This window comes from Talpa occidentalis, unplaced genomic scaffold (assembly GCF_014898055.3).
Source record: "Talpa occidentalis isolate TD23 unplaced genomic scaffold, MPIMG_talOcc4v2.1 talOcc4.7, whole genome shotgun sequence".
Taxonomy (NCBI): domain Eukaryota; kingdom Metazoa; phylum Chordata; class Mammalia; order Eulipotyphla; family Talpidae; genus Talpa; species Talpa occidentalis.
Window position 1 is genome coordinate 106,181,042 of NW_023605083.1, and position 23,937 is coordinate 106,204,978.

Genomic DNA, 23,937 nt, shown 5'->3' on the forward strand with positions numbered 1-23,937 from the left:
AAAAAACACTTCTGGGGGAAGACAGGGGTAGCTGGAGAGACAAGAGGGGTCTGCTGTATCACGTGGGTCACCTCCCTGACTGGGGACAGAACTTGTGCTGCAGTGGCTGCGGATAGCTTCATAGTGCTGCGTCTTAACCCCTTGCGCCACTATGGAGCCCTGTACCCACTACTTCTAACAGCTTTTAAGTAAATCTGGCCCCTGAAGAGAAATTTACAAATATTAAGTTTTAAATGGAAATTGCCTAATACATGCAACTTATTTTTCCAGGGGGGAAATGGTAACATTACCCTCACAACTCATTTGTGTTTATAGATAAAGCTGAATCTAGATAGTGGGCAACAGATAATCAACATACTGTTCTTTCAACTTTTTCATAAGTTTGACAATTTTTATAATAAAAAGCTGGGGGGGAGCCCCCTTGAGATATGTCTTTATATTTGAATTGAGATTTAAACCCCAGGAAAGTTCCCTCCCTTTCTCCCATGGAAAACACGGAACACAGACCTTCCACCAATTCGAATGACAGTATTGTCTCTGAAATGTTAGGGCAAGGAGTACAATCCAAACTCTCTGAAGTTATAAAAATACAGCTGCCCCAAATACTAACACTCTAAAGTCAGGGAACTTAGCAGAGTTGTTCTCTGTGATCAATCATGGGGGTCTAAGAAAGCCCAAGCTTTAAAGATGCATGACAAGATTTGTGCATCCCGAGGCAGGATTTTTCATATTTTGTAATAGCGTTATTCTAACATCCAAGAAATATTCTTCCAGGCACCTTTCCCTCCTTCGAATGGTGATTATTGTTCTTTTTATCTGTTTCTAAATAAAGATGTGAAGGAAAATGACGGGGAAAAGAAATGTTATCCTCTGGGAATAGCTTAAAAAATATATAAGGAATAACAATCACCCCACTTCTCCCATTTTAATTCTGACATGGAAGGACAAAAAGTGTTCTATTAAGTGCTAGATGCCAATTTTTACCAAATAACCTTTTCTCACATCCTCTTATTTTAATGATATAACCACATTTTTCTTCCCTCAAACATAGCTCCAAAAAGGTAAAAAAAAAACAAAAAAAAAACCACTGACCAAAAAGCTATTAAAGCCTTATGTTAAGATTTGTAAACATTCTAAAAATTGATTTGTAAAAATAATCCAATTATAGTTTAGAAATTTTTTTGCGAGGAAATTATGAAGTGTGAGTCATCCTTTGATTTCCAACCTTTCTTTTTTTTTTTTTTTTTTTAATAGAGGCATGTTTTTTATTTATTTATTTATTCGTTTGTTTGTTTTGTTTATACATGCACTGGGTACAGTCAGAAGCATGGGAGGGTGAGAGAATTCACCAGAGCCAGAGCGGGGAGCAGAGCAGGCAGAAGGACCGAAGTACACTGCTGAGGGGAGCAGCGGGCGGCAGGAGAGGTCTGCGCGCCATGTGGGACCCTCCTCCGGTGGCCGGGGAGCAGCCGGGGAACGAACTGGCGCTGCAGAGGCTGCGGGCAACTTCGCAACCCAGCGCTCAACCGCTGCGCCACAGGGGAGGCCCTGATTTCCAACCTTTCAACTGAGATATGGTACATGGTGTTTCGTACCCTGTTTTTTTTCCACTTGATAATATATTGTGAACATCTTTTATGATAATATACATAGCTCTTCCTTATTCTTTTTTTTTTAATAGAGGCATGTTTTATTTATTTGTTTGTTTGTTTGTTTTGTTTATACATGCACTGGGTACAGTCAGAAGCGCGGGAGAGTGAGAGAATTCACTAGAGCCAGAACGGGGAGCACAGCAGGCAGAAGGACCAAAGTACACTGCTGAGGGGAGCAGCGGGCAGCAGAAGAGGTCTGCGCGCCATGTGGGACCCTCCTCCGGGGTAGGGGAGCAGCCGGGGATCGAACCGGCGCCGCAGAGGCCGCGGGCCGCTGCGCCACCGGGGAGGCCCTTCCTTATTCTTTTTAATGAATTAAATTGTTAATTATCTAGTCTAATGGCCACTAGGAAGGCATTTTGAAAATCTGAGGAGGTGCTTTTTATTGTCACAGCAACGAGGCACACGACTGGAATCTCACCGGCAGGGCCCAGGGACATTAGGTTCTGCGATGCTCAATACATTCCCATCTAGCAAAGAACTGGCCTAAGCCCTGCGTGCTTGCAAATATCTGAACAGACATTCAACTAGACATTCATAAGTACATGAGGCTAGAAACTAATTCGGGAATACATATAAAACAAAACATTTCCGATAGTTTCAATATGTATTGAAATTTCCAAGAAGGCAACTGCATGTACTTCAAGAGATTATGTGTTGTTTTGCTTGGAACTTTACCAGGAGTCATTCAAGTTTGCAGTACTTCTGAGTCACTAATACAGTATACCTGCATCATTCTGCATCTGTAGTTGTAAGATGCACAGTGACTCAACATATGGGTACAAGCATCTGACTCTTCATGTCATTATGTTTTCTACTATAATCATGTCTAAACATACTGAGATACATGTTATTACAAACTGTGCTATTTCATTATAAGTTACTTTTCCCTTATTTATCCTTTCTATTATAGTTAGGGTATTATTTTTATTTCTTTGAAATCATGGGTGTAGATATGTTACATTGTCTGTGTATTTCATTTCCAAATAACAAAAGGGGCTTTAAAAATATTTTAAAAAGAAATCACTTTTGATCCCAGTCATTAAGTTGAGAACTAATATAACCAGTTCTCTACTGGTGGACATTTATGTTGTTCCAATTTATCACTATTATAACAAAAGCTGAGATCAACATTTGCATATGTACATTTTTCACATTTTGTTCCTCAGGATATATAACTTCCTAGAATAAGAATTGTTGAGGGTAAATAGAGTTATTAAGGCCTTTGGAGCTTTTAGATACATAATAAGACTGTCCTTCAAAAGGTATTTTACAACTTTTCTATAACTTAGGAAAAAAGAGTTTTAAGTCATCATTCAAAATCCAGACACATAAAGGGTTAATAAATTTGACTGCATAAACAAAACTAGTAACTCTTTCTTGATTAGAGAAAATACCAGGGGCCTCCTCCCAGGTGGCGCAGTGGTTGAGCGCTGGTTGCGAAGCTGCCCGCAGCCTCTGCAGTGCTGGTTCGATTCCCGGCTGCTCCCCGGCCACCGGCATGGCGCGCAGACCTCTCCTGCCGCCTGCTGCTCCCCTCAGCAGTGTACTTGGGTCCTTCTGCCTGCTCTGCTCCCCTCCCTGGCTCTGGTGAATTCTCTCACCCTCCCGCGCTTCTGACTGTACCCAGTGCTTATATAAATAAATAAATAAATCTTTAGGGGAAAAAAAAATACCATAAGCAGAGCAAAGAAGTAAATATACAGTAAGAAAATATTTGCAAACATATGACAGATAAAGGACTAAAATCTCTAACATATAAAGAACTTTTAAAAAATTGACAGAAAAAAAAGGGGGGCCAAAAATCCTATTGCAAAAGACATGGAGATAATTAAAAAAAAAAAAAAAGATTAAAAATGGTCCTTATACATATGAAAAGGCACTCAACTTCACTCATAGTAAGAACAATCTACACTGGATATAACTTCTTACCCATCAAATTACCAAAAATCAAAAGCTCGATAACATTACTTTTATTATTAAGGCTATGGGAACGGGTCTTCCCTGGTGGCGCGGCAGTTGAGCGCTGGGCAGCAAAGCTGCCCACAGCCTCTGCAGCACTGGTTCGATCCCCAGGCACCGGTTAGGGTCCCACATGGCCCGCAGACCTCTCCTGCCATACCCACTGCTCCCCTCAGCAGTGTACTTCTGCCTGTTCTGCTCTCTGCTCTGGTTCTGGTGAATTCTCTCACCCTCCCATGCTTCTGACTATACCCAGTACTTGTATAAATAAATAAATAAATCTTAAAAAGAAAGAAAGAAAGAAAAAAGGCTATGGGAAAATAGTCATTCTCATATATTGCTGATAAGAATACAAAATGGCATAACTATTGAGAGTCATTTAGCAATATCTAAATAAAACTATGCTTCCATTTATCTTTTTTTGGTTTTTTTTTTTTTTTTTTTTTTTTTAGATTTATTTATTTTTTTATTTATACAAGCACTGGGGTGCAGTCAGAAGCGCGGGAGGGTGAAAGAATTCACCAGAGCCAGAGCAGAGAGCAGAACAGGCAGACTGAAGAAGTACACTGCTGAGGGGAGCAGCGGGCAGCAGGAGAGGTCTGCGTGCCAAGTGGGACCCTCGCCCAGCGGCCGGGGATCGAACCGACGCTGCAGAGGCTGCAGGCAGCTTCGCAACCCAGCGCTCAACCGCTGCACCATCGGGAGGCCCCCATTTATCTTTTGATCTAGCAATCCCATACCTAGGAATTCACCCTGAATATACATCTCCAAGAACACAAAACACATATGCCAAGGTTATGCATTAGGACATCATCTGTACTCACAAAGCACTATGTAAGATGTCCAAGCACTATATAGTAGTTAACAAACTATGGTACATCCACATGATGGAGTATTATGCAGCTACGAAAAGGAATAAGGAAAATCTCTATAAACTAACAGTATTTTCAGGAGATAATGTCAAATGAAGGGAAAAAAAAACACACACCAAAAGCCAAAGTGCAAAAGAGTGTACAGAGTATTCAATCTTTTCTATAAGAAATTATGGGGGGGGAACCAAAACCATGCCATCTGCCTATCTTTGCAAAAAGAAACACAGGATACAAAAACTAGACAACAAAGAAGCAAGTATTTACAAGGGATTGGGGAATAGGGAATGGAATGGAGTGGAAGAGATGAAGGAAAGAGTGACAACTCTCCAAATATATCTTTTTGTATAGTTTTGATTTTGAAAGCATATTTATGTTTTATAAATTACAAAAATTAATACAGTATGGGAAGGAAAAACTGAAAGCAGAATGAGAGAGATGAACCCAACAATATTCCAAGAGAATACTATCACCACATTAAAAAGAGAAAAAAATAAAACAACCAATTCAAATAACTTATAAACATGTAACAGATACTTTCAGTTTGGGGTAGTAGAGGGAATAATTGCAAACAAATCTTGAACTTGTTGAAATAGATGGGTTTTCAACAGTTTATGTGCAAAGTAATTCTGAAATTATTTTGTATGTATTAAAAGACTTAGTAAACGTGCTAATGTTTTTGGGAGTCAGGATTCTCATTGAGGAAAGGACATATAAACAATGGGGGAAGTAGAAAAAAAGTCTATGAGGATGAATTAGAGTAACCATTAAAGTGAACTCCTGATTTCTAAAAAAAAATTATGTGAGAATATGCATGTATTTAGGATTATATGTGTGCATATATTTATATACTGCATGCACACACAAAAATTTCCTAGCCCTATGGGCCAAAAGAGGCAAGAGGTAAATCTAAGAGCAATAAGCAGTGACCAGAGCCTCCCTGGTGGCACAAGGGGTTAAGACGCAACCTACGAAGTTCTCCACTGCCACTGAAGCATGAGTTCAATCCCCAGCTACCCACATGGTGCAGCAGACCTCTCCTGACTCACCCGCTGCTCCCCTCAGCAGTGTATTTCAGTCGATCTGCCTGTTCTGTTCCCCACTCTGTCTCTGGTGGATCCTCTCACCCCTCATACCTCTGGCCTGTACCCCAGTTATTGTATGCATAAATATATAAATCTTTAAAAAAAATAAGCAGTGACCAGATCTTGGCTTCTAACGTCATCCCTCTCTAAGAGGAACCAGAGTGAGTCAGAGAAGTGGCTGATTCCAGGGCTAGGACAGAGGAGGTACAAAATGTACCTGGAACATGCAGATATGCCAAAAGTTAAGGAAATGGTCAAAAGTGATGGGGGCATGTCACAAGGATGCAGGAACAAGTTCGAAGGGGCTCACAGAGGTCAAATCAGGATACTCTGAGAAGCAAAATAGTTAAGTATGATAATGAATTTAAAAAACACTACAAAAATAGTAATTCATGTGTTCATACTGATAAATCAATAAGCAGGATACGAGTCTTTTGATTATAGTAGAATGCTAAGGACTAATTAGTAAATACAGAGTGCTGACTTAGAGGATTTAAAAAACCTCATCATTTTGCAACCATCACAGTAAACATTGAATCAGGCCAGAATCATCAATGGATGCTAAATCCAGGGAGAAATTCTGATAAGGAACAAGATATATTTATGGTCTGAAAATGTCTCCCTATGGAAACATGTCTCCCTTATTATATGTAAGGGGAAAAAATAGAAATTATACAGGGGAAAACTCAAATGGACATCTTAATTGTTTTTTCAAAATTATCACCAAAGAGGAATAGAAATAAGACCAGACAAACCAAAATGAGAAAGGGGGGGGGGGGTGGATATTCATTTAGGTTTTTTCCTCCATATGTAAAATGAGAAATCTGAACTAGATGTGTTTGAATACTTCATTCTGTAAATGTAAATAGGGCTAGTCAAGGAGCAAATAAATTAGAATCCCTTTAGAAACTGCTGAACAGGAAACAATACCCCAAATGTGCCTTTCTGATTCTTCTCTTTGGGACACTACTAACATCTAATAACGGGTCTCTATTTCTGCCAAATCTCTTATCTTGAATCAGAGAAAAAGCAGTATAATTGTTTTCCTTAGTTGTAAAATAGTTATAAAATATAATTAAGTTGCCTTTTTTCTCTGATTATATTAAGGTTTATTCTTAGAACAAAGTTCCACCTAAAAAGGGGAAAGGAATTTCCTATATTCTACCACTAACATTATTTCTTTATCAAGTTATCTAAAATATCATTGATCTAGAGAAATCCAACTGCTTTTGAAAAAATCTATTACAGGTTAATCATACTATGCCTAGTTCATCTGAATTTAGTTTTAAGACCTAGGGTGATATATCTGTGCCATTATGTTTAGTGACAATCAATAAAGTATTGGTTGATTTTATTTTGATGAGATATTCTCTTCCCTTTATGATCAGATTCACGAGGTCTTGTTGTTTAATCTCAAAGTGTTTATTTTTCTTTTTTGATCAACTTCTACTCAGTTTGCTCTTAATATTCATCTGGGACTTGTTTCCACAGTACTTACTGCTAAAGGAGCCCAAGCGGTCCATTTCCTAATTGACAAAGATGGAGGCTTTGATCCACAATGCAGAGCTCCTTTAGGATTTCAGAAGTCACCAACACACATACCAAAGCGTGATGACCACCCTATGAACAGAAGTGGCACATGGGTCAGAAAACAATTCCAAGGCACAAGTTAAAGAAAAAGATAATGAAACACACTCAACTCGACTACATCCTAACTTTGTATGCTAAGTCAATTATTTTACCTTTATATGTCTATTTCCTCCTCTGTAAAATGGTATGATACAGTATCTACATCCTAGAATTTTTCTAAGGATTCAATATCACAACTCATATAGATAATGTACCATGATGTCCGGCCCACTGTGAGCCCTTAATAAACAAATCTCTAATAAACAACTGCTACTTTTCTCTGCCCAGCATCACATCTCTCCTTTTTCCTTTGGAAAAACAGATCCTCCCACATTTTATATGGTTCTGATGGTGCTGCCAATCCCAATACTCCAATCCCTACAACTACACAACTAAAGCAACTAAAGCAAACAACTAAAGCAACTAAAGCAACCACTAACAACTAAACAACTAAAGCAAGTAAACAACTAAAGCAACCACATCTTACCACATCTTTACTAACTGAAATCTGAATCTTGAGTAAGATATTCAAGGACAGTCATTCACTCATCAAAGAATTTGGTCCATGAGTTCTGGCTGTTGAGATCCCCATCTCCACCAGTAGCCTAACTGTTTTGTTCTTTTCTTATTTCTGTCTTTCCAAAAAAACTTGAATGAGTTTCTGTTACTGGAAACCCAGGAATTCTATCTATTACAACATGTATTTCTTCACAAATTTACTCCTTGAACAAATATTTAATAGATATGTACATTGTAGAAAGTATCTTCTGAAAGGCAGGAGTCATACTTTATACTAAGAAACATCCCTCTTTTTCTAAATACCCCATAGCTTTTCATTTCTCTTTTCTGACATTTTTCACATTTTACTTTGTAAGGATTATTTCTTAATGCATATTTTCCCAACTATTCTAGACTAAAAGCAGAGACTACATCCAATACCAATCTGTATGCCTTAGAGTAGGAAGCACACAGAAAGAAACAATGGACACAAATGTAATGGGCAAATAACTGTCAGTTCTACAAAAGGTTAATTCATCTTTAGTTCTCCTGGAGTGACTTCTGTCTCCTGGTATTTTTAGCTTGGGGAATCATTCATCATTAAATGTAGGTAACACTCAGACAACATGGCTGTAAATGAACTTGTCTTTTTGGGAGGGGAAGGAGCACGTGGGGTGGTGTCACAGAAAATGTTAGTGATTGAAGAAAAACGAGTTTAGCAAGGGGGTACTGTGCACTCGACAATAAAGTAAGGGCCAACATTTATTGAAAATCTCCCGTGCCGGGTACTCTGGTATCACTGTATGGGATAAACTGAATTCTCACCCCGTTCTGAGGCACACTGCTTTTTCGAAAGACAGGAAAGATTGTGTTACCTGCACAATGTCTTATAGGTAGTGAACAGCAGTGATTTCAACCGAGGTTAACAGAAATGCTCAAGGAAAGGATGTGTAGAATAAAGCCTGATAAAACACTCGCGTCATAAACACAATGTTGCAATCAGCAGAATCTTCCTTCTTCCTCCCCTGCCCTCATAATAGACATTTCTGACACCACATCCGAGACACCATGGGCACTAGCGCCAACTAACAGCTGCCAAACGCAAAGAAGTCAATGGGAGAAGGTATGGGAGAAGGTTGGCACCCTGAGGGCCAGCATTCAGCGGGGTGCAGAGGAGAGGGGCACACTTTGGACTTGTCCACATAAAGCTCAGGTCCTCACTTTGTTCTCATCACCTGTACGACCTCGGCAAGTCATTCCACCTGCTCCTCGGCCTCCGCTCTACACGCGGCTGACACACCTGGAAGGCCTACTTGAACACTCAAAGGCAGAGGTCGGCCCGGGGCATGACACCCCGTGGCTGTTACTAGGATAACTGGGCGCTCCATTCCCGAGACCCGAACACCGAGGCGGGGACACCCCGGGTGGCCCACCGGGCGCAAGCGCCGGGCGCGGCGCGGGGCGGGGCCGGAGGGCGCAGGCCAGACCCGCACTGCCCTCCCCTGCGGCGCGGCCCGCCCGCCACGTCTCCGCCCGCCACGTCTCCGCCGGCCGCCGGGGCCCGCGGCGCCCCCCGCTAACTCCCGCGGCCCCCGCCTTCCCCGCGGCCCGGTAGAAGGGCTCGCGCCCCGCCGCTGCCGCCCGCCCGCCGGGCTGCGCCTCGTGCCTCACCTCGCCGCGTCCCCCTCCTCCGCCCTGAGGAGCCGCCGGCCGCGCGCGCGCCCCCGGGGCTGCGTGCTCGTGTCCGCGCCGCCCCGCCGCGCGCCCCGCCCCTGGGCCTCTGCCCCTGCGCCCGCGCCCCTCTGTGGAATCCCTGGCCTCGATCTGCCTCTGACTTTTTTGACTTGCCAGATTTCTGGGTCCAACCAGTGATCCGCCTTGCGGGGTGCCAGAGGCTAGCCAGAGCGCGATGCCAGTTGACACCCCCCACCCCCAGAGCGGTGAGGTGGTGCGGGCCCACAGCTGTCCTGCTTTTGTGTTTTTAACATTCCCACTCCCTTCTGTTGCAGCGAAGGAAATTGAGGCCAAGGGGCTGGGCCCTCAAACGCCGAGCAGCCTCTGGACTCTGGGTCTTACAGTGCTGCCCATGGATTAACCAGACTGAATGGTTTGAGGGTGAACAGGGTACGTCTTATTCAGATGCTTCTGGAACGTCGAAATTATCTTCTTTTGGAAAGAACCATCCCCTCTTTGGGCTTCAGATGCCCAGATTGAGGCGCAGTGATGACAGGATGTGGTGGTCCACTCTGATGTCACTCTTGAGGGCTAGGTATGTCCCAACATCTCTTATTACTGTACTAATTATTATAATAGCTACCAGTTGTCGAGTACTTACTGCATGCCAGGCATTGTACAAAGCAGGTTACATACATGATCTCATTTAATCTTCAAAAACAACCTGAAGAGGTAGGCACTATTATTATCCCAATTTTCTAGGTGAAGACATTTACACTCGGCCGTATAAATAATTTGGGATCACACTGCTAGAGAGTGTGTTGGGGAAATGCATTCAAACCGTGTTTTATCTTAACCATATGCTGTTACATCTGTTTAGAAGTTGATCCTTGATAATTTTCCCTGACCTCTTAGAATTCATGTATGCTCTCTGTCCTCTGTATTCATTTTAGTATATGAGTAACAAGTTCATTGTAAAAAAAAAAAAAAATCAGAAAATTCACAAAGAGCAAAATTGTGAAAACAGTTCCAGCCATGTAAAGTAGTTAACGTATTGGAATACAACTCTTCCAGACATTTTTCTGTGCCTCATGTCAAAACATAGGTTTTATTAGAGTAGTTTTACATTTTGATGTATCCTGAAAAGCTCTTCATTCATCCAACAAATTTTTAATGAGCCTACATTTCTAGATGCAGTGCACATTTCTAAATGCAGTGAACAAAGCAGTCTCTGCCTCATAGTGAGGGAGACTGACAGTGATCAATACAGCTAATGTATCACTAAATGCCAGTAACATAATATCCAGTAATGTGGCAAGTTTTGTGGAAGGAAGTTCATCAGGATAAAGGGATGAATGTGATGTGAGATGCTGTTTTGATAGAGATATATCTACCTTAAGACCTACTTAAGGACGACCTCTTAATGGATGAGCGTATAAATAGAAATCTAATCATTTAATGAGAGAGAGGCAGCTGTGTGGATTTCTAGAGGGTAACTTCTGGCAATTGCAATAGCCTTGAGATATAGACTTACTCGGCATGTTGGAGGAGAAGCCAGGCCAACCACGTGGCTGGAGCACAGCAAATTACAGAAATAAGATGGAAAACAGAGCCAGCAGCCAGATTATACTTGGGTAAACAATGGGTGGACTTTTAATTTTATTGGTATCTGATAGAAATGAAAGGACTGACAGCAGAGGAGTAAGGAGATTTGTTTAAAAGGATCCATCTGGCAGCTATATGGAGAGAGATGGTAGAGATGTTAAAATTGCCCTGTCCACTTCCAATAATGTTAGACCCTTATTAGAATTGTAAGCCCCATTTTGGTCTCTATGTTTGAGAAAGATGTGGAAAAATTAAATGCCCAGCAAGAGGTAGGATAACACTGATTAAGGCAATTCTTTCTTGAATTCTTGCCTTCAGCAATGAGGTGGAGCGTGACATCATTTATAAGACCAGCTGAAGAAAGAACTGATATGAAAGAGAAATTAGAAGTTCTGTTTTCAATCTGTGCTTTGCAATCTGAGTGAAAATGACATCTATGAGTTTAGAATTCAGGGGAGAGGCCAGAGCTAAAATTGTCTAAGTGTATTAGAATCGCTTGCAGTTGTTGTTTTGGATGTGTGTCTTCTTTAGACAGAGCTTGAGGACACATACTGTCTTTTCTTCTTTGCAACCTCAGTGCCCAGAAGTGCATCCTGGACGCATGTTTGTGAAAGAGCAAGTAAAGGCAAAGGTATGGATGGAGTCACTCAGGCAAAATGTATAAGGTAAAAAGAGAAGACATGCCATCTGTGCTTTCACTGCAGATCCCAGTTCGGGAACAGGGCCGAAACGCAGGGTGATCTTAAGTCTCGATTTTCTGAGGACACCCCTGGTTTATGTCTGTTGTTTCCACATAATTAGTGATCTTGTTTCATTTCACTCAGAAATATCTCAATTCATACAATATATCATATGGCCTCTCTTTGTAGAAGGCCTTTCACAGGTCAGTGTCTTCCTATTTCTTTGTCATCACCATCCTGTCTCATACTTCATTCTTTAGCCAGAGGGGAAGTTCCTCCTTTTCCCCTTATGCACCAATGTTGCTTCCAGGTTTCCTTTCCTTTGACCTATGCCTCACTTCTGAGTCCCCAAAGTTGGGGTTAAATAGCCTTTGTTAGCTTCGGACGCACCCTGTATTTAGCCTGTCAGATGACTAAGTGCCCTTGTTCCTCTCCTCACCAAACGTGTCTATAAAGGCACCTGGAAAAAAACACCTTTTGTGAACAGACATAACTAGTTCATGTTGGCTAGTATATTTGAAGACTGGCCTCCAGGACAGACTCCAGGCCCTTCTACTTTTACCTAAGAACATTGACTTTTGAAAGAGAAGCCTGGTGTGGAAAATTGTGTCCTGTCTTCAGGCTCTGTAACATATTTACCACTGACTGAGTTCAAACATCCTAATAACGCTTCTTCAGTTACTAAACTTCTGTGGTTAGAATCAGAAGTGCAGTTTCTCAGCCTCCCTCCCTATGGAAAGAATTCTTGCCATTGTTAGTTACTTTCTATGTCCTAAGTGGGAAAGACTGTAAATTTTATCTCATCTAACCTACATTTTTCCTATAACCGAGGTAACTCTTTGTAGTTGGGTGTACAGATAGATAAAAACAGAAACTCTTCAAAGTTTAACTCTACCTTCCAGATTTCTACTTCCTCCCTTTACGCCCTGGGCTGTACCCAGTCTGTGTAAATTAGTCCAAGATTTAGGTTTTGCAGAAGAGGGCTTGCCAATTACACGGCCTCTCCCTGGTATAGACTCATTAGAGAGGGCTTCTCCCACAGAAGGCCTGAGCCTCGAGGGTTACAGCTCTCTTGGTCACCCAGCAAGGCATTTTCCTGGCCTGGTTCAGCCTCTTCAGCCTCTGCTGCTGCCTCTTGCATTCAGGGGCATTGCCCTCCTCCTTCTGCCCTCCTCGCTACATCCTTTCATACTTCTCCCTTGGTGATCAAAGGCATTAGAGAATCAATCCTCAACTTACTTCACTTGATCCACCCCGACCTAAGCAGTCTGCCAAAGAAGGCTTGAAGCACCCTGCTAATCAACTTAAAGAAATGAAAAGTGTGCTTCTAGGTAACCAAGGATCTAGGGCCTAAGGATCTCCAAGGTGAACAGAGTGGGGGGAAAATTTCTGCAAAAAGGCCCTGCTGCATCCCACTTTACACTGGAAGAACCACTTGGCCAAAGCCTTTCAGTTACTAGCTGCACAACCAGAATTAAAGCCAGGTCTGTCCAAACGTAACTAGTAAGCTACCTTTGACTATTTAAAACTGAAGAGTTGAGGCCTCCCTGGTGGCATAAGGGGTTAAGTCTCAGCACAATGAAGCTATCGGCAGCCACTGCAACACGTGTTCCAATCCCTAGCCAGGGAGCTGACCCACATGGCACCGCAGACCTTTCCTGTGTGACCTGCTGGTCCCCTTCACAGTGTTTTCAGTAGATCCGCCTGTTCTGCTCCGCACTCTATCTCTGGTGAACCCTCCCCCCCACCGTACCTCTGGGCTATACCCCAGTTCTTGGATGTATAAATAAAATAAATCTTTAAAAAACAACAACAAAAAAAGTGGAGTTGCAGGTATGAGGGTTTCATAATGCCATCACAGTGAAGCAGAGTTTGCTATTCTTCTCTCCTGCCCCTTCTTCGCCACTCTGCCCTTCCTTTTGATCTACACAGAGGACAGGATATCTGTCTCATGAGTCACCAGGCATTGAGTAGAATCCAAAAGTTGGGCCAACTAGGAATGCATTGTTGGGAGAGACTTCTGTTTATCAGAAAAATTTTAAATGCCTACTAGGTGGCCTAGCTGCATGCTTTTCAGCCTCATCTCCAGGGCCTCCACCTTTTTACTGTCAGAACAGGCTCCTAAAGTATTTAGCATCATTTGATGGCAGGCAATCTATACTCTTTTGCAACCAATAAGTATCCAATAAATGTTTGAAATACAATTTTTAAAGAACCTGGCACCATTTAATATCATTGAAAAATATGGACGGTGGAGATTTCCTGAATGTGAATCCTGTCTCTATGCCTTTGTAACTTCAAGAACTTAGAAAGTTGTTATCTTTCCATACCTTTTTCCTCCTCATCTAAAATGAAAATAATACCTAATTCATAAGAGTTTTATAAGGATATAATGATATATATATTGTACCTATTACATGGTGGGAGTCAAATGCATTATAATTGTAATTCTAGAAGTGTTCCATAGGATGACCCTGGGGCTTGTTTAGAAGTTTTTCTAGGTGGGGACCTCCCTGGTGGTCTAGGGGTTAAGTCTCAGTGCTGTCAGTACCACAGCCTGAGTTCCATCCCTAGCCGGGGAGCTAACCCACATTTGGCACAGCAGACCTCTCCTGTCTCACCTGTTGCTCCCCTTAGCAGTTTATCTCAGTAAATCTGCCTGTTCTGCTCCCCACTCTGTCTCTGGTGAATCCTTTCACCCCCTGCACCTCTGGCCTACACTCTAGTTCTTCTATGCAAAAAAAAAAAGTTCTTCTTCATGAACTATCTACTGGAAGGTATAGGTTCCCAGGACATCACACAATGAAACAATATTTCTCTTTCTGCCTGCTTCTTCAGTATCTTCCTCACTTTACAAAGGAGAGTGTAGGAGAGTGTACAGTATGTCACAGGTCATAGTTGCAATCAAGTCAGATAATCCAGCCTTACCTCAAATGCAGAACAAACTAGGACCTCTCCTACTTAATTAATGTAAATAGTGAACAGACTTACACATTAGGAACAATTAACTAAATACTGCTCCTTAGACTACATGGTGAATACTTTACTATTGTAATCAAATAAAACTTACAAGGTTAATCTGATGCATATTTAATGACATGTGTAATTGTTATTGTGCTGCATGATAATTAGGCCTTAGTTGTTAAACTATTTACCTAAATGACTATAATTGGTTATTTTTACATAGCCAAACACATTTTTTAGTGTTTGTCTGCTCACTTTATTAATTTTCTAGATTCTGTAATCATGCCAAGGACAACAGTTTTCTCTGAAACCCTTGACTATTTAATCATGCACTCACACACACATACATACTCTTCAGAATGACACAGTAGAGTTCTCCTCCCAGCTTGCTACTAAAAATAGCTGCTGCTTAAGGCTCTCTGTATATAATCTCTCATTTTAGTTCTTTAAATCCCTTTAAGGGAGGTTTTATTATTCCCACTTTACTGATGCAGAAACAATGCTTGGAGAATGTAAGCAGGCAGAGAGATTTAAACTTCTACTCACAACCCCTAACAATTACCTTATGTCACTGTGGAAGGTTATGGATTCCAGCTGAGATGTGTAAAGTGGTTTTAGGAACTAGCATGGCTCCTGAGAAATACAGAATATGCACAGCATGTCCAGATGGAGAGTGAGTCAACCTGCAATCAGGAGAAGTTTGTAGTAAAAGATTGAAGCCTGTTGAAATTCACCTTTTTAGTGCTCATTCAAGGAAGATAGTCTTGGCCAATGAATTTCAAGCATCATTGCTCAATTAAAGGCTATTGTATTAAAGAAACACAAGGTCAACCTAATGCTATCAAATATTTGAATTTTAGAACTAAAGTCACACAATTTAAAGATCAATACAGGGGTTAATCTGGTGTTTCTCAACCTTTTTGTCATTATTGCCAATCCTAAAGAGCCTTTTTAGATATGCCATGTAATTGTTAATGTACTATATGTATATCTGTACTTTATGCATAACAAAGTAAGGGTTTTTTTATAACCCCTCAAGTGTAAGATTTTGTCCACCTCCATTGAGAGTACATGGTTAAACAATGACTCAAGACTAATGCAGCTTCCCATATAGGCTGCCTTAGGCCCAAGACAAGCTAGTTGTTCAGAGGGCAGTATTTCTGTACATAGGACAGTTATATTTCCAGTTGCAAATTAGTAAATTTATCATTTTACATATGAGCATGATTAATGTGGATCTATTCCTAAATAATAGCTCTGTGGAACAGTTGGGTACAGTTGGGTTTCTAAGACAAAAACAACCTCAAAGACCTTCTGCCAGAGAGCTTACTACCCTTCTACAAGTCAACCTACTGAATGTACCTTTTTATTTGAAACTTTTAGAGCATTCTTATGTGTTCATAACCTCATCTATAAATATTTATGGAGGGCTAAGGACTGTACCACTCATTATTAAGGAATCAAAGACAAATAAAATAGTCTGCATCTTCAAAGAGAAGTTCACTGTCTAGTTGGGGAGACAAATATGCTAAAAAATAATTACCATACAAGATAAAATGGCTGTGACAAGATGGGCTAGTTACAACGGGGACTTTAAGAAGGCTTCTGTCAATCCTAGGGAGAATTAAGGAAGTGATAATTTAAGAGGAATGGGAAGGGGAAAAAATGTCAGACAGAAACAACATGTTATTCAAAGACCAGAAGCATGACATTGCCCGGCTAGTTTAGTCTTTATGACTGGCCTACAGAGAGTAAGAAAGAAAAGGACCTCTGTTCTTGAAGTTGCATGAGTAGAGAGAGGTCAGACCTTAGTGGATTTTGCATCTTACTCCAGAGGCCATGGAGAGCCAGTGAAGCATTTTGAATTGGGAAGTGGCGTTATCATTATTTGGGGTTTTAGACCTAACTCTCTGGCAATGGTGCGAACTAAAAATTAGCAATATGAAAGACTAGGTGTGGCAGCTGTCCAAAGAAGAGATGAAGAGGGTCAAACTAACACCTTTGGAATAAAGATGAGAAAAAAGAAATGGGTTTAAGGTGTTTAAGAAGTAATTGATGGGGCCTCCCCTGTGGCAGTGGCGCAGGGGGTTGAGTGCAGCTCCGTGAAGCTGTCCACAGCCTCTGTAGCGTGGGTTCGATTCCCGAAAGACTAGGGAGAAACCTACATGGTGTGGCATACCTCTCCTGCCTTGCCCGCTGCTTGTCTCAGCAGTATCTTCCATCCCTCTGCTCCCTGCAGCTGTGTCTCAGCAGTGTCTTCGGTCAGTCTGCCTATTCTGCTCCCCACTCTGACTCTGGTGAATTCTCTCACCCTCCCACACCTCTGGTCTGTACCCCAGTTCTTGTATGTATAAATAAATCTTTTTTTAAAGGTTTATTTATTTATGCATACAAGAGCTGGGGTACAGGCCAGAGATGCGGGGGGCTGAGAGGAATCACCAGAGACAGAGTGGGGAACAGAACAGGCAGACTGACTGAAATACACTGCTGAGGGGAGCAGTGGGCAAGACAGGAGAGGTCTGCTGCGCCACGTGGGTTGCTCCCTGACAGGCTGGGGAACGAACTCGTGCTGCAGAGGCTATGGATTGCTTCATAGTGCGTTGCTTAATGCCTTGCGCCACCAGGAAGGCCCAAATAAATAAATCTTTAAAAAAAAAAAAGTAATTGATTTGGGGGCGGGGAGTAAGATGGTGGAAGTAAAGATGATTCTCAAAGGTCCAGCTTGGTTGACTGGATGGAGGATGGTGTGATTCACTGAAAAAGGGACATTAGGGTGAAAAGCAGCTGTAAAGGGATAAGAGCAGATTTTGTTGGGGATTGTTGAGTTTGAAGTGTGTGAAAGATGTGTTGGGAGAAGATAAACATCAATCTGTTCCTCACACAGGATAAACTCTAAGTGGATTAACTATGTAAATAAAAATTTAAAACTGTAAAAGTACTAAATTATGTGAAAATTGCTTTATAATCTAGGTGTAGGGGGAGGAAAAGCTTTGTAACTGACTCATAATACAGAAGGTACAAAAGCAGGGTTTAATCATTTGATGACATAAAACTCAGAATTTCTTCAGAGCCAAATAGCATCTTAAGCAATGTCAAAATATCATTGGCAAAATGGAAAAAATGTTGTAACTCATATCTCAAAGAGCTAATGCATATATATATATATATATTCCCCTTAATTAAAAAAAAAGGATGAGATCAGTCTCTCAAAGGAAATAGCAATAAAAGTTGTCAGTCCACAGTCTATGACTTGGCAATATCTGTGATCCCCACTTTTCTGTATAATGCAAATAATAATGGCAGCTATTTCAGAGAGTGACGTGAAGGCCAGGCTGGTGACTTGTTGTAAAAGAGGAAAGGACAGAAAAGCTGGCTCCTGAATTCCTGGGATCTGGAACCTCAAAGAAAAGAGATTCAGGGAAGAGAGCCAGTTCAGTGCTCATCTGTCTATTCTCTCCTGAAGGGCAGTTATTTATAGCAGGCTCTGGAGCTATGTCATTCTATTCAACCTGTTGATGGATAATGTGGATGGAAAAAAGTGGGGGGGTGGGTGTGGAGGGGAGTGGGGAGGGAGACCCTGTCTATATGGAGTCTGCACTACTACCTATGTCTGTGTGGGTTTTCTCCAGGGACTTCTGGATCCTTCCCACATCCCAGTGTGCACTTTGGGTTTATCTGGCATCTGAATGGTCCCAGTCTGAGTGAGTGTAGGTGTATTGTGCCCTGCAACGAAGGGCGTCCTGTCTAGGGTGGTTCCCCACTTTGTATCCTGAGCTGCTGGGAGAGTTTGTGACCAGCTGCAACTCTGAACTGGAATAAGCAGTTTGGAAAATGAATGACTAATGAATTATTAAACAATAACATGTATTATTACTAATTATTAATACTAACTACTAATTATTAATATAAGTTGTGGTTTCATATTAGAAGTGGTTTATGGCATTTGGTGAATTTCATGACTGGACACACATGGTAGAAACTTATCTCTTGTTTATATCAATGAGTCTCGTCAAATTGGTTTCATTATATGTTGTTTCACTTAAAGTTGCCGGTTTCTAAGAACTTATGGAAGATGTGACATGCACGTGAGGACTTTACTGTACCAAATCCTGCATGATCAGATGTAGTCCTAGGAATATAGATGTGGTATGAGTAAAAGAGAGACCTGGTTCCTCCCCTGATGTCGCTCACTGCTGTTAGAGAGACAGCAGTGTCAATCAAATGCCGCAGACATGCACAATTATTAACAGATGAATCCCATGAAAGGGTGAGTAGGGGGAGCTGGTGCCTTTTGGGAAGTCTTCTAAGGAGGCTCTACTAAAGAGGTGACTGTTGAACCAATACCTGAAAGATGAGCAGGAATTCAACAGGCAAGGCACAGTGAAGGAAGGGAAGCGGGGTGAGGGCATGGAAAGTGTTCAAGACAGAACAGCAGAGGCCCTGAGTCAAGGGAGAAGGAAGCTAGTCCTTGTGGCCAAACCAGAGTTAGGGGAAGGGAGCGGGGAAGACTGGAGAGGGAGGCAGGCTAGGCTTCCAAGGGCTGCGGTAGTAGACTTCAGGCTTTGGGGCTTCATCCTCATAGCTGTGGCAAGTCACTGGATGGCAAGAACAAGATCAAGTTTTCACTTTGAAAAGCTCTCAGTGCTGAGAGCTGTGTATATTAAAGGGAGGCCAGAGAGTGGCTCTGGGGTGACCCCTGAGGCTGTGGTAGTGCAGGCCAATGACCTGCTCCCTCACCTACTGGTTTCCTAACATTACCTGAGCAGAAGACAGAGCTTTTATTTTTCAAGAGTAGATGGGCAGGGCCTCCCTGGTGGCACACAGGTTAAAGTCTCAGCATGAGTTCTATGATGGCCAGGGAGCTAACCCACATGGCTCAGCAGACCCTTCCTTCCTCCCCATAGCTCCCCTCAGCAGTGTGTTTCAGTAGATCTGCCTGTTCTGCTCCCCACTCTGTCTCTGGTGAATCCTCCCATACACCCCCCCCCTCTGGCCTACACCCCAGTTTTTGTATGCATAACTAAATAAAAATAAATCTTAAAAAAAATAGATGTGAATAAATGTTAGCTATTAATATTATGGTTATAATCAGAGATAAAAGGTTTAAAATTAATCCAGCAGGAATAATGAACCTGTTGGGGTCAAAGGGTTTTATTGAATACATAGTGTGGTAATCAGATTCTTTCTAGATGGGGAGGGGGGGAGATCTAGTAGGGTAAAAGTGATACCACAGCAGAGAGAAGAGGCCAGGCCAACTTCCCTGATGTGTGACTTCTCTGGCACAGGACTATCTGTCCTGTCAAAGTTCATCCTCTCTGTGCTTAAACAAATGAAAATGTGGGGCAAAGTGCTTCATGGCTCACCTGGAGAGTTAGTGCCTTTTCATAGACAATAGGCCCAGGTGTTTAGATATTCCTGCATGTTGCAATTCTTTTCAACGCTGTGGAGTCATTACAAATGCCTAGAAAAAAAATACCTAAACAAATCATTCTGAAATTGAACCTCTGTGTTACTTAGCTGATTTAGTTTCAGAACAAGGCAAGGATAGATAATAGTAGTTTTTTGAGAACTGCTCATTTTTCCTCTTTCCTACCATAAAGAAATGAATATGGTTAACATGTCAACTACTTTATCTTGTCATGTATGTGTTTGTAAAGCAGGCTTCTTCAGGATGGGGCTCCTAGAAGTCCTTCTAAAACTTCTAAAATACGTTAATTTTTGTGGAACATTTGGGCATAAACATGAACAGCTTTTTAAATGTAGCCATTGAAAGCAAAAAGAAAACAGATTCTTGGAGTCAAATTAGACCCCCCAGAGCTTCAGAGTCTGGCAGCTGTTTATTTATATGTAAATCTTCATGTCGAGGAATACTATATTAGAAGTACACTTTCCATTGGAACAGGTTTCCACAGACAAAGGAGTAATATCCTGTACGATAGGCAGGAACACTAGAAGTCTACAACTCAATAAAAAAGAATAATAACCCTATTAAAAAAAAAAGGGAGAGGTTATAAACAAACAAGACAAATCCTGAAGGCAAATAACTACATGGAAAGATGCTCAGCAGGAAATGCACATGAGAACCACAATGGCATGTTAGTTGACAGCCATGAGGTTGGCAAGACTTTCAGGCTGAGGTTTTCAAGTTAGGGAGGGTGTGGAATAATAGGGGCTCTTTACTATTGGTGGGAATGTATTCGGTGCAACAACTTTGGAGAGTCATATGCCATCTAGCAAAGTTGAAGATGTTTGTATCTGTCCAAACCCTGAATTCTACTCGCCGATAATATCCCTGGACATAGACATAGCCAAGGATACTCACGGTCAAGAAATAAATTGCTATCTGATAGTATCCCATGTTTAGTTTTTAATGTAAAAATCATATTATCAAATATAAAATGATTGTAACTTAGTATCTCTGTTGAATGTTTGATTCTTCTAGGGGGTAATTTGGAGTTTACCTATGACCAGCTATATTTATTTTTCCTTTCCAGAGTAGTTGGGGGATCTGTGTAAATCCTTGGAGAGTTTTCTCAACATCAGCTTACACTATAGAGACCACGATGGAGCTTAAAATTCGGCTTTTGTGAATATTTTTTGTTTCCTTTGGGGCAGTCGTACAGGCTTCACGTTTTGCTAATTGTGTGTCTGATTATTTGTGCCCACTGTTTTTTTTCAGAGGATGAAGTTAGCAACTTCAGCCACTGGGTGGCGCAAGTTCACATGCGTCTGCTGAACGCTGGTCTATTACACTCAAAAGTTCCCCTGTTGCTGGGTGCGCTATGGGAACAGTGCCTGAAAGGGAAATCGTGCATGTCTCTTGTGGAAACAACGATGTAAACCAATATTAACTCAATAAAAAAAAATTTTTTTTTATAGAGGCATGCTTTATTTATTTGTTTGCTGGTTTGTTTGTTTTGTTTATACATGCACTGGGTACAGTCAGAAGCGCGGGAGGGTGAGAGAATTCACCAGAGCCAGAGCGGGGAGCAGAGCAGGCAGAAGGACCGAAGTACACTGCTGAGGGGAGCAGCGGGCGGCAGGAGAGGTCTGCGCGCCATGTGGGACCCTCCTCCGGTGGCCGGGGAGCAGCCGGGGATCGAACCGGCGCCGCAGAGGCCGCGGGCAGCTTCGCAACCCAGCGCTCAACCGCTGCGCCACCGGGGAGGCCCAATAAAAAAATTTTTAAGTACATCTGGTGCTACCACGCAGGATGGAGGGTTAGGTGAAAGAAATGCTTTCAGGGCCTGAAATTTAAGTACAGACCAGGATGCAAGTTCCCCAGGAATGCAGATAAGTGAGGTGTCTAGTATTGGATGACTGGGCAAGTCAAGTCACAAGATAAGAGAGAAGAAAAGAAAAGAGTAAGAAGGAGCAGGAAGAGAATGATGACACGATAATGAAACCTCAAAGAAAGAATAGAATTCTAGGAAGATGGAGTCAAGTGTTAATCAGAAGTTACAGGATGGGCCCCCCCCCGGTGGCGCAGCGGTTGAGCGCTGGGTTGCGAAGCTGCCCGTAGCCTCTGTGGCGCCGGTTCGATCCCCGGCTGCTCCCCGGCCACTAGAAGAGGGTCCCGCATGGCGCGCAGACCTCTCCTGCCGCCCGCTGCTCCCCTCAGCAGTGTACTTCGGTCCCTCTGCCTGCTCTGCTCCCCGCTCTGGCTCTGGTGAATTCTCTCGCCCTCCCGTGCTTCTGACTGTACCCAGTGCTTGTATGAATAAATAAATATATCTTTAAAAAAATAAAAATAAATAAAAATATTAAAAAAAAAAGAAGTTACAGGATGGTCCCACATTGGTTTGTATCTGCTGGTGACCCACAGCAGCTTTGATTTAAAAATAAAGGCTATCTCCCTATCTTCTAGGAAGTCAGCTGTGCTGCCCTGAGCTAAGCCTATAATGTCATCAGCAAATTGATTATCTGCTGTGAACCTGATGCTTTGTTGGATACAAAGTACTATAAAGGTTTTACAAACTAACAGGCACAACAGACACATGGGGAATTAGGAAATGTAGATAAAACAGGCTCAAGGAGGCCTAGGACTATTCACTGTATAAACTCGGGAAATAGAGCCCATTCTTTCTTTCTTTGAAAGATTTATTTTATTTATACATACAAGAACTGGGATACAGGCCAGAGGTGTGTGAGTGAGAGGATTCACCAGAGACAGAGTAGGAAGCAGAACAGGCAGATTGGCTGAAATACACTGCTGAGGGGAGCAGCAGACGAGACAGGAGAGATCTGCTGAGCCATGTGGGTCAGCTCCGTGGTGAGTGATTGCTCGTGCTGCAGTGGTTAGCAATAGTTTGATAGCTCTGAGACTTTATAGTGCTGAGATAGCTTGAGAGCGCTGAGACCCTGCACCACCAGGGAGGCCCAGAAAATGGAGACCTTTCTGACAGTGGAGGGAAAGCAGAGGCAGGAGCTGAGAACAGAGTGGGAAGGGAGTAGGGGTCCTAAACTATCAACATGTCCAGTGCCAGACCCCAAAGGCAGCGCCTAGCAGCCCCTCATGAAAAGTCCACAGAGCAACTCATCCTTGGAAAATGTCTACTTCTGGACATAAACACAGGAAAAGTGCCCCAGGTGGAAATCTTCCAGGGAAGATTCTTAAACAAGCTCCAAAACAAGCAGTAGGTGGGAGAAAGTATGGGGCCAGACCCTCTCTGGGGGTTTGCTCTTGCTCTAGCCTTGGCTTCAGAAAAGGGGGATGCTGATGACCTGCTTGGACCTGCTTGGGCCCAGAGCCCTCGGGCACTTTGATTTTTGAGATTCCAGGGGTATCTAAAACATGAAGACATGGGAAAATGGGGATATGAAAGTGGTGTCTACTTTAAGTATTTACATTGAATGAAGGCATGCTTTAAAAAATTATGTAAATATATCAATTTTTTGATATATCAGTACCATTCAGTGATACCATCAAAAGTTTAAGTTGGAGGTTTCTGTGAATGTGGCTTTTCTCTCTAAGCCACTGCCTACCTTAGTCTTTAGACCTGTCAATAAGTATTGGGATGACCCTTTGTAGGGGCAGGAATGGGCCACAGGGCAGGTTTTCTGATCCAGCAGATGGGGTAAAGGAGGAGTCCTGGAGCCCTCAGTGGCTTTTGCAGGCTTTTATTGAGATTTACTGGGTACATGGCAGGTAGGGGGGCTGGGGGGCCGGGAGGCTGGCAGGCCTCCCAGCCCCTAGCAAGTCTTCACTCTACCTGGGCTCTCCAGTGTTTTCTCGTGACCTTGCTTCTCTGCTCTCTCATGGTTCTCTCTCTCTTGGCTTCTGTTCGTTCTTGGCTTCTACTCTCAGCTTCTACTGGTG

The 23,937-nt window shown here is 42.3% G+C and overlaps 2 protein-coding genes across 8 annotated transcripts in view; one reads left to right on the plus strand and one right to left on the minus strand.

Annotated features, from left to right (window-relative positions):
• TADA2A (transcriptional adaptor 2A) overlaps positions 1-9,408 on the minus strand; it is a 45,089-nt gene extending 35,681 nt beyond the window's left edge. The window contains exons 1-2 of one of the 4 annotated variants that reach the window (XM_037495217.2): positions 9,367-9,408; positions 7,067-7,188 (exon numbers count right to left, since the gene is read on the minus strand). In XM_037495217.2, coding sequence (XP_037351114.1) covers positions 7,067-7,091 — 25 coding nt within the window. In that variant the 5' untranslated portion in view covers positions 7,092-7,188; positions 9,367-9,408. Of the gene's footprint in view, positions 1-7,066; positions 7,189-8,570; positions 8,886-8,916; positions 9,126-9,366 lie in introns of those variants that run through there. The other 3 variants (XM_037495220.2, XM_037495219.2, XM_037495218.2) reach the window with 3 other exon arrangements.
• ACACA (acetyl-CoA carboxylase alpha) overlaps positions 8,693-23,937 on the plus strand; it is a 262,049-nt gene continuing 246,804 nt past the window's right edge. The window contains exons 1-3 of one of the 4 annotated variants that reach the window (XM_054688839.1): positions 8,693-8,818; positions 9,705-9,964; positions 11,552-11,639. In XM_054688839.1, the coding sequence (XP_054544814.1) occupies positions 11,608-11,639 (32 nt within the window). In that variant the 5' untranslated portion in view covers positions 8,693-8,818; positions 9,705-9,964; positions 11,552-11,607. The other 3 variants (XM_054688841.1, XM_037495224.2, XM_054688843.1) reach the window with 3 other exon arrangements.